Below are 10,895 nucleotides of genomic sequence, written 5' to 3' on the forward strand. Positions count from 1 at the left end.
AAAGCCCTTTTCTGTTTACAGGGAGCAACAGAAGCCTGTTCACCCGTCTGAACTAGTGCACCCCTGTGCTGCCTGACAGAAGCAGTCTCAAAAGAGACGGGTACATTTTGCAGTCTGTTGGTTGATGCTGGCCACAACAATTGAACAGTCATTACAGGACAAGAGTAGCCTACTATTCCTCATTCATTACTGTTTAAGCACAAAGGCAGATATTGCATTTTAATAAACAACATCCATCATACAGCCTCACTGTTCGCCTGCTTACTTAATTGTCCCTCAGTTAATTGAAAGGAGTCTATGTGGGATTGTGCCTGTAACATTGATTTTGTCATTAAAAACAAACTGCAATACTTGAAGAGGAAGCCTAGCTCTAGAACTGACCAGATTGCAGCTGGGCTAGCATTGTGTGATTAACTGTGGTTATGTTCAGCATAGTATCCAGTGCACACAATACACATTCAGCAACACATTCTAGAGATTTTCCTGGGTCATGTTTCAAAGACAGTGCATCCTACCCCAGAAAATACTACCACAAAATGTTTTTGGAGCCAGACAATCTGTCATTTGCAACACAATGCTAGCCTGAAGAATAGGTTCCCAGTGATCAAATCTCTGAGATTTATTTGACAATACTGTATGTAAGACTGGGTGTTTTATTAGGCAATGAGCCCTAAGGCACAACATTTATAGACATTCAATGTGCTGCTCAAAGACTTTTCAGTGATGTTTAACAATCAAAGACCATAGAAATACAAACAGAAAAGTCATATCTGATGCCCTGAGAAGTCAATGTGCATAGAGTTTGTTGTTACAAAATGTGATTGTTTCAGTTGGTAGCCGTGGTGTCTTGTTTTATTGTTTATATACTGTATATGTATATCTTTACATTCTGTGTTATTCAATTCGTGTTTGCCTGTGCCGATTACCATTACAATTATTCAGTCATTATGTATGATCAGCTGTGACACAACACCTGTCATGCGATGCAGCCACTTTAGAATAATCAATACCCCATCCTTCAAAGTCAGGACCATTTCAAACATACATCTAGATGAAGCATGACATTCTTTCTGGTTAAAAAAAGAACACTCTTCAGTGTATCAGTGATACTGAAAGAAATCCACTTTGCCGTTAAGATCAATTCAAACAGCACAAAGTGTTGGAGGTGTCTCAGAAAGCCCCCTGCTCAATCAAAATATCATCATTCCTGTTCCACTCTGTGGCTGCACAAGCCAGTTCTTATGGTAACCACGACGATGGCATCCCATTAAAAATTTAAAACGAGGGGAAGCCAGGTTACACCACTGTTTCATTGTTAATTAGGTTCTGAGTCTCTGGATTTAAAACATGCACACAGAGGTTAGTAAGGTTGAGAGGAAAATGCAAATTAAGAGCTACTTTAATGAAGTTATCGTAAAGCTGACACAAGAACATGAATTCTGTCCATCATAAATTGTTTCAATATTAAAAGCGAGCACATATGAGATCAGATGTGTGAGGACTTGGGGTCACCCACAGGGGAACTACACCAGTTTACACCATTATAACTCCTAAACCCCTGGGAGCACAAATGGGAATGTTCTACTTACTGCTTCCCCCTGCTTAAGATTAATGACTGGCATGGTTTGCATTATGGAATTCCATTTAAAATGCAGAGTTGTTTTAAAGCAATGTCTATTGGGAAAGTAATACATCAGTGCTGAAGGCTACTATGGAACTCCATTGTAACACAGTAGCCTTGGTCAGCACAGAGTAATGATACAATATACACACAGTAGACTTTCACAGAGAAAGAATATGAGCATTAGTTTCAGGCCTATTGTGTCTTCCTGTTAAATCACAATCATGACAGCATACAGCAGTTTCATGTTAGGCTACATTTTGGCTGATATAAAACAATCGTACATTATGTCTCCAGAGCTATAGTGAAATAAATGTACCTTGATCTCGTGCTGTTGGTCACTTGCAATCTAAATTAAGACCACATGTGTTGCTGGAACATTAAAGATTGTAGTATGTTTCACACAGAGTTATAATTGTCCGTGGGAAATTAAATAAAATGAATTAAATAGTTACATTATTATCCTACATTTTTTTAAATGGATAGGTTAATATTTGAGCCATTAACACCTCTGCTGGACGTGAACGTTGGGAAAGAACGGCTTGTAATGTTCATGAGTAAATGTGCTTATGAAAATCAGCTTGCTGTGTTCTGATGAGCTGTCTGTCTGATATCTGCTGAGAGGAACAAGCTAGTCTCTATGGCAACAGTTCATTTTATTAAAAAAAGGAAAAAAAAAAGAACGGCTGCGCTTTCTTTAAAATGTGTCGCTTGCAAGGAGTCCATGTCGACACAGAGAGACAAACAAAGAGTGTTTTTAGTGAAAAGAAAGCCAAAAAGTCCCTGTAACCTCCTGATTTTCAGTTTCACCTACACTTTAACAGTAAATAATCAATTCTGATTTAGGTTATGAAGGCCACCCCTATTAAATCTATCCACAAGTAATAATAATCATTGTCATCATCATTATCATGATCATCATGATCATTTTCACTTGTACAGCACTTTGGCAGTTTGCAAACCAAAGGTGATTTCATACCCAACATTCTGAGGTTGACAGCTGTTGAAATAACAAAAAATGCCAAATGATTCACAGTTGATGACAAAGTGCTTTGTGGTTACACTGAGCGGAGGACTGTGATTTACATATACTGTAGGTTGACCTAAAAAGGAGCCTATTGAAAGACCAATTACTTTTTACCTCTTTGGAAAGGGCCGACCTGAAATCGATCAAACGCATGATTTATGCAGTCTCCTTGACAGCTTCACCACGGTTTTAAACGATTCAGCTTTTAGTGTAGAGAGGTCGGTTTTGCGAGTGTCATTTCGGCGTGAGAGCATGCAAGCGTTGCCAGTCACTGTAACGTGTGCATAACATATCTACCTGCACTGTTGCCTCTCTGTGTCTCACATACCGGTTTCTCAGATACCTCCTCGCCCCTCACAGCAGTCAATACTAAATCCTTCCCTGGCAACCAAGTGACAGATGGATCAAAGCGACCGCCTACCTGCAGACATGCAGGGTTGGAGTGCACAAACTTCGAAGGCACTTTAATTGAATTGAATCAAATTACACAGGAAACGGAAGAGAGAGACGGTGCCGATTGGCCAGAACCTTCAAGGAAAGGTATCAAAAACAGCCTAACCCTTTACTTCTCACGCTGGTGATTTGGAGTGGGCATGTTTCGCACCCCACCACACCTAAATGGGAAAAATCTGCCCACTCATTCAACTACTGCTTCGAGAAAAAGTCATAATGTTTTCAAACCATATCAGCCTGGCAAATTAAATACAGACAGACACACACGCTGGCACTAAAAAATCTCACACAACCACACACAAGCGCACTTCCAGGCAGACTCTACCACAAACACACACACACACACACACACACACACACACACACACACACAAATGCACACATGAGCACATGTGCATGCACACACATACACACATACACACACACTGTTTTTTTCATGCCTCCACTCTTAATCAGATCGCCTATACCTGATATTTAAAATTAATTACCTCAACAATTAAAAATCTACTCTTGTGCAATTTAAATTTTAGCACATTTAATCTCAGTTTAAGATGGCAGCATAAATTATAAACTGTACACATCTGATGCTATCAGGATGGGTAGTCTGTAATGCTGGAATACTAATGGTGCAGTTCCAGTGCAAGGTAATTTGTCATCATCGTGATAAGTCACAGATGTCAAGGACCGCTGATGCATAATCACGCTTCCCCCTATCTCCTCTGGAGAGTGTTACATACAGGTTGGCATATTCAATTCAACAACTGCTGCTCCAGGACCAGACCAGAGAATGTTAATCAAACACACACACACACATACACACACACACACCTACACTCACATTATCTCACTGTGCTGTGTTTTGGTGAAAAGTTTGAATCTACTGACCATGTTGCCACCGGTACCAGAGAGGAATCCTCAACACCCCAAAGGATTTGAAAAGAAAAATCAAGGTGGTCTCATTAGCTTAGGGCTGATTTTTGACCATTGCTTATTTGTTCTTTCCTTCAAGAAAGCCTCAGATTAATTATCAATGTAAATTATATCATATAAATTATCAATAAAAATAATAATTACAGTATACTGCATTGCATTAGTCAGTGATTTTGAAGAGAGCTTCCTTGGTTTGTAAGTGGATCTGAAATGAATATAAATCCATCATGTTTTATTTCATTTATGTTGTGTGGATTCCAAATTTCACAGTAGGGCATCAGCATATTTATCTTTGTTGCCATGTTACAAATTTGTAGCATGAAACAGGCCCACAGGGGTCCTTCTGATCAGTTGGCAGTTGGGACAGTGGTGGAAGGGGTGGGGAGGGGAGGAGCTCTGCTCCTATCACTTCCCTCAACACATTTGTAACATTTCCCGCAATGTGCTGTCTCAATGTTAAATCACGTCATTCGGAATGACAGATGTTTCAGAAGCTCTGTCGCCACAGCCTCTGTCCTGTCTTCAAATGGTGGCGTTGAGGTTATGGCACAGGAACGGTACATTTTCTCGCACTCTTCAACAGAGAATTTGCCCCAGCGAAAATCCACTGTTTATAAGGAGGTAACAGCAGGTGGTAAATGGCTGCGTCGGCCCTGCAACACTCACAAACCTGTTGGGAACTGCTATGGTTTTGTGGGAAATGAACACAGACTATTTTCACTTAAATGTGATGTAGTTCTATAAATTAACCTATTTACTCTGTCAGGCAAAGAAAATGGTCATCTGACCTTCTGAAAATGTTTTGTCAGAAACAGCATTAATTTAGATGATGACAGCCAGTGTTATCTAAAGAGTGGATGTTACTGGCCCATTTTACTTTTAATTATGGTTTTTACTTCAAGTTGTAAAACACAATACAGACAGAAATCCATCTTGCCACACTCATTCGTCTTTATGTAATGAAAAGAAGCATTCATCTTTACGTAATGAAAAAGTAGCAGTGGTTGATTTGAATAACCTCTCCATTGGGGTGTTTGTGAAACCCGATCAATGAACAATTATTAATCTCCAATGAGGAAGAGAGGAATCGCTGTCTTTTGACTTAGAGTGCCATCTAGTGATTAAATAAAAAGGAAAAATAAAAAAGCTACCAGACACCACAACACTACACTCTACAGGATAATGTCTTTGCATTTTGTACTATTTGAAATGTAAGTACTTTAAAAAAATGCACCTTCAATTTACAGTGTAAAGTAGGAAAGACAAAAAACATACTGGATATGTTTCTCATATTCAGTGCTCTCTCAGTGTATGGCTGATCAACAGATATAACCTGACGGTGGAATGCTTCATATCATTTTTGTTCACATCCTCAATTATACATTTTTTGGCAAATCCAGCATGTGGTCATTCTTCAATATATTTAGTTCTTTCTATCTTTCTGCTGAGTGATCATTTGAGAACACATGACTGTTTCACAAAGTACAATTTTTAGAATCAGGATGTTAAATGATGACAGATATGGGCCAATGATATTGCAGTGTCTCCAAAGAATCTGTTCATATTCTGATGTTAATCCAAATAAAGGATAAAGGATAGTGTTGATCTTTGCCAAACCGAGTCCAAAAGAATATTGGAGTGTCAGTAACTGGAACAGAACCAAACCTTTTCTAACAAAGTGTTCGACACAGTGCGTTTTTGGCGATTCAATATTATGGAGGAAAATAAATAAATAAAACTTGCTATTTGCTGGTCTGGTCAAGGGATTGTGGAATTGTGCTGCGTTGTGTATGAAGACAGGCTGACATACAATACATGGAAAGAAGACAGCTCCTAACTCAATCCCTTCAACTGATATTACAACGATGATGTCAAACATCGACAGGGCTAGCAATCGCCATGGCGATACTGGGGATTGACAACGGAGTGTTGAGCTGTGTAATCCAACCTGTGTCATGGCAATGTATGCTGTTTTACACAGGTCAGTCTGCAACTGTTACAATGGCACTGTGCGGCGATGCCTAGTTAGCTACAAACCTTGGTTTTAAACGGAAATACGATGCAACTAGAATAACATAAGGACCAGACTGACGGAGCATTCGTTTCATATACCTCTCTAGGGTATATATGCTTTGTATATTCCCCTGAAAATACTGCTTTAATCAACTGCTCGGTTCATTATATGAGAATTATTACAAGCTTTATGTTGCAGCTGAAGTAATTGCCATAGAAATGTAAATAATACGAGTAACGCAGAACATTTTAAAGAGGACAAAAATCATCCGTCGTGGTTGATACCGGAATCGCGTGTGTTTACCGCGATTTCAGACTAAAGCCCCACTGCTTCAATCAAAAAAAAAAAAAAAAAAAAAACGAGGTGAGCAGCCATACTGTATTAATTTGCCGTTGGAAAATAGGAGGTACGACTCCACAAACAATATTCCAGCGGAATGTGACATAGTCTACCCGTTCCCTGGAAGATGCTTCTCAAGGGAATCGCAATCTTAACCCAGTTATTGGGTTTCGTTCCGCTCCTCAGACGTTACATCGGTGGACGTGGACATTGTGGGTGTTTCGTCTTAATCCCATTGTATGTATTTTTTTAATAGGCTACAGTTAGTGCACATTAAACCTCATCTAACCTATGGAATCCTCTGCACAGCAAGCTCATCTTCAGCATTATCAATGCACATTCGAGATCGTGCAGCACAAGCAAGATCAAAGGGATTAAGAAACTGGCATTCGGCAACATTTGGTTTGCCGGATTTGACTCATCTAACCAGCTAAAAATGCTTGTTAGTTGTTGTTTGTTTGGTTTAAATAAAGTACAACCTTACAAGAAGCATTAATTAGAGAACAATTTCATTCATTATAAGGCATGTGTTTAAATATTTCTTTTTTGTCCTCCCTACTGCCCACATTGTCTGTGTGAGGGAAAGCGGAAGCCATTTCTGTACCTGTTACTATGGAAATCCAACTTTATTTTGTCTCGCGTGCATGTTTAAACCGAATCACCAGTTTCAATGCCCTTTGCACAACCTACATACAACTAGTTGCATAATTAAGCGCGTACATATGTTCTGAGCCAGTCTTATGTAGTTCTTCATAAAATACTATCCAACCATTCAAAAAAAAAAATACAGATACGTGGTGTATAGGCTTATCTGTATCGATGGCTCGATCTTATCAGCGCACCATACCCTTCATTCAGTGTCCAAGTCCGTTACATTGCTATTGTGTACAGGGACAGTACTGTTGGAAACGATTCGTAATGTTCTGATTCAAAATCTGTGTTCAGGTTGCTCACAAAATGAGTTCTCTTTCGTCCCCCTGCAAACCAGACCTTGCAGTACATTCACATTTAAAACATCGCTACTCACAACAATTGGTGACAGCAAAACTGTTTGCTACTTCCAGATTGTCAATGTGGGGTGTCAGTCTGAACTCGGATGTGCCGAATTGGACCATCCCTATTCGGAATGCACTGTATTCCTGATCTGCGCCTCTTGGAAACAGCCCCCCTGTGGAAGACAACCAGAGAAAATTCTCAGACACCGCAAAGCCACATCTTACATTCGTCTATTAATTTCAAGAATATCTTCTCATTTCCCCAAATGCGTTGTGGCATTATGCACTCATTTAATCAATATTTGCCATACGGGTAAACATAGTGTGTTCTGATTTGAAAGAGAATCGCATTACAATGGTGTTGCAAGCATGTATCGGTTAAGGATAGTGTATTCGGTAAAGCATGTTGTTCATTACATACCGATTTGCACACCGGGAGAGCCACAAACCGCCAGTTCCCAGAAAAAAGGAAGAAGGAAGACTGCTAAATTCATAATCTTTTGCATTTCCACAGAAAATGTGCCCACATCCACCGCAGAAATCCCTCGTTTTCACCACGGCAGTCAATTTTTAGATCCTGCTCATATTGGTGGTGAACAATCTGGTGGGAATCAGCGGTTGTTCTGTTCGGTTGATGGATATTCTGAAAGGATCCTGGCTCCTATTCCAACAGCGAACGAATGGCACTGTAGGCTTGTTTCTCCTCCTTCGCGGCGCCGTCCCTATGAATCGGTACCTTCGCTCACGCTCAGGAGCACTGCGCGTCCTACCGTCGCTCACTGAAGCTAGTTTCAGCAGCACGGACAAGGCAGGAATGTTAATGAGCACGTAAAGACACGAAGAGACCCGAGTTCACTCTATTTAGTTCAGTCGCGATCCTGAGAGCCCCGATTACTTATTTAATATGTGGTTGGAAGAATGCATCGAAACCATATGTCTCCCAGACAGATATGCCTGACTGTATTTTGAAATCACTTAATGGTTTGATATTGGTTGGATTTTTCACCATGTATAAAACAACGCTTGTCGTTAGTTATCCTGTGAGGAATACACTGGTAATTACTTAGATGAGAAATGAGCTCAGAAGGGTATCAATTGATACTCTACGTAGACATGTATTTATTTGCAAATATATAATTTTTTGTAATAAGCACAACTCTTTCTAAGATGAGAACTTAGGGTTCTGTGTATGCAAAGCCTGTGATGAACAATGTGCTCTTCCGGTCAGTTAAAAGGATGTCACCCATGCATATATTCTTATTAAGCTCAGGCGATATCTCACACCTATGAACCATGCGTATTGGTCCATTTGCACAGCAATAATTTGAAACTGAAACAAATAACCAAAAACTGAAATCCTGTGAGGGGTGGGGATCGTTTACCTAGCGGCAATTATTATGCCCTTTTCGATTTGAATGTCATTGATCTTAACAGTTCTGATGGGGAAGCTTTGGAAAGTACAAGTTTATATCAGGACAGTCGTGGACAGGCCACTGTTATAATAGCGGCAATTACTTTCAGAACCTTGGACAGAGTCGCACCTCTTTTTTTTCGGAAGAACATTTTTTTTTTTACCGATATTAGAGTCCAGTAATGTGTGAATTGGCACTCTCTATGTTTTTGCAGTCTGACCTACAGGCAAAGACAACAATTAACTGGACATGAGTAAGGTGTGCTGTCGGACACCTTAACAACAATGCTCGTAAATATTAGACAGTCTAGTTTTAACTGAGCAGTTCTATTCGTTATTCGTTATTGCCAGGGATAAAGATTTAAACATGTACTTATGAGCCATTTGAGGGCAAAGTGTCACTTACGGAGTTCATGTAAGGACTATCTGTACGTATGAAAGCACAAAAGCAGACATATCTAAATTAAATATTAACTAAACCACTTTTATTTTTAAACATGCCGTTTGTGCTTGGAGAAAAACTACTAAACGTATGTTAGTCACATCCATGGCCGTAACCAGGGTTTGTAAAATAGTGAGGTCCGGGGATGAGGGGGTGGCGTTGGTGTTTAGGTTTTGTCATTGTTGTTGTCCGGGGTTACGTTTTGTCAGAATTACACATATAAACGTGACATACATAGAAACCTTAGCTAGGTATAAAAATAAAAGAAAAATGCTAGAGAGTAATACCATTACAAGCTAACGTCATTACACACTTAAATTCATTTCCAAATTTGGCTTTGAAATGTTTAGTAGGCCTACTATTATTGATACCGTCGCCTACATAAGCTGTTTTTAATCAATGGCGCTGTGTGAAACGTTAGCTAGCCAACTGATATGAAGGAATTAGCCTAGCTTCATCATTGCAGGTGTACGCATATTTAACATGTTTCATACAATTGCCTTTACTCCAGACGCTATACCAGGTTATTGTTTTGAACGTTCCTTACAGATAATGGCATAACGATCATTGCTTTGTCTTACCGAATGGTATGCTGCCATTTCACACATAAGCCACCTGCTGCTGCCAACGTGCGTAAATTCCAATTGCAGCTGCCAGTGGAAGTGCTGATGATGCAAGGGGCTGCGCTCGCGCCCTCTCTCACACAAAGCGGACACTAAATAACAATTCTAAACTGAATTAACCATGCACTCGTCTTTTTTTTACCCAGTTGTATTTAGCTTCAAAATTTTATTTTTAGCTCTAAAAAAAAATTACCGGACCTCGGTGACCTCATATAGCTGGTAATGGTAATGGGCATGGTCACATCAAACTATTTCCTGTTTCTGTAACATCCAGTAATGTTACACAAATGTAATGGCAGTTTCCTAAGTAGTGTCTATCCCAAAAATGTCGAATTCGAAGTTGGAACCGTCGAGTTTGAAGTTTGAACCGTACTCATTTCCGCAATATTTAAGTCACGTCTTTTACTATGACAGGTCACGCAAAGACCAGGAGTTAAAACGCTTAATTTCCCCGAAGATACACATCAGTGACGAGGTGAGACCATGAAAACAACACAATGCTGCAAACATAATTTAAAGGCAGGTTTTAACAGTATACAACAGTGTGATTGTGCATGCTCATTGTTTGTGATTGTTTGCCAGTCCTCTTGCTGCCAGACTGTATATATAGTGTACCTATCACACTGTGTATATGGGCGGACTGATACACTGTGTATTTCAGGAGCCACTCTGTGGCATGATGCTGCTCGCTGCTGTGTGCCTAAGACATGTTGGATTAGGGACAGATCAATGCCTCTTTTATAGGGTGCCATTCTTTTGATTCCCTCCCATTACTCACACTCTGCTGGAGGCTCTGAAGCATGGTTTGGATGCAGGTGCAGGGAATCAGGCAGCAGTTGAATCATGGTGCGGATGATTCTGCAGTCTGGACCCATATAGTCATTGATTTCAGCCCATAACAGAAAAAACCCACCCAAAGATCAATCAGCTGGATGAGGTATATTGTATCTATCATAGATATCATATTTTATCTACTGATATAGTGAAGAAGAGTGGGCAAACATCACTCCCAAACAGTGTGCAAAGCTGGTAGACACTTA

The 10,895-nt window shown here is 39.9% G+C and overlaps 1 protein-coding gene across 5 annotated transcripts in view; it reads right to left on the reverse strand.

Annotated features, from left to right (window-relative positions):
- The window catches only part of gria2b (glutamate receptor, ionotropic, AMPA 2b), a 40,720-nt gene extending 32,389 nt beyond the window's left edge, over window positions 1–8,331 (reverse strand). For 2 of the 5 annotated variants that reach the window (XM_036551612.1, XM_036551617.1), the window contains exons 1-2: window positions 7,801–8,330; window positions 7,412–7,552 (exon numbers count right to left, since the gene is read on the reverse strand). In XM_036551612.1, the coding sequence (XP_036407505.1) occupies window positions 7,412–7,552; window positions 7,801–7,885 (226 nt within the window). In that variant the 5' untranslated portion in view covers window positions 7,886–8,330. Of the gene's footprint in view, window positions 1–7,411; window positions 7,553–7,800 lie in introns of all 5 variants that reach the window. The other 3 variants (XM_036551616.1, XM_036551615.1, XM_036551614.1) reach the window with 2 other exon arrangements.
- Window positions 8,332–10,895: the final 2,564 nt, after the last annotated feature.

Source organism: Megalops cyprinoides, chromosome 18, assembly GCF_013368585.1.
Source record: "Megalops cyprinoides isolate fMegCyp1 chromosome 18, fMegCyp1.pri, whole genome shotgun sequence".
Taxonomy (NCBI): domain Eukaryota; kingdom Metazoa; phylum Chordata; class Actinopteri; order Elopiformes; family Megalopidae; genus Megalops; species Megalops cyprinoides.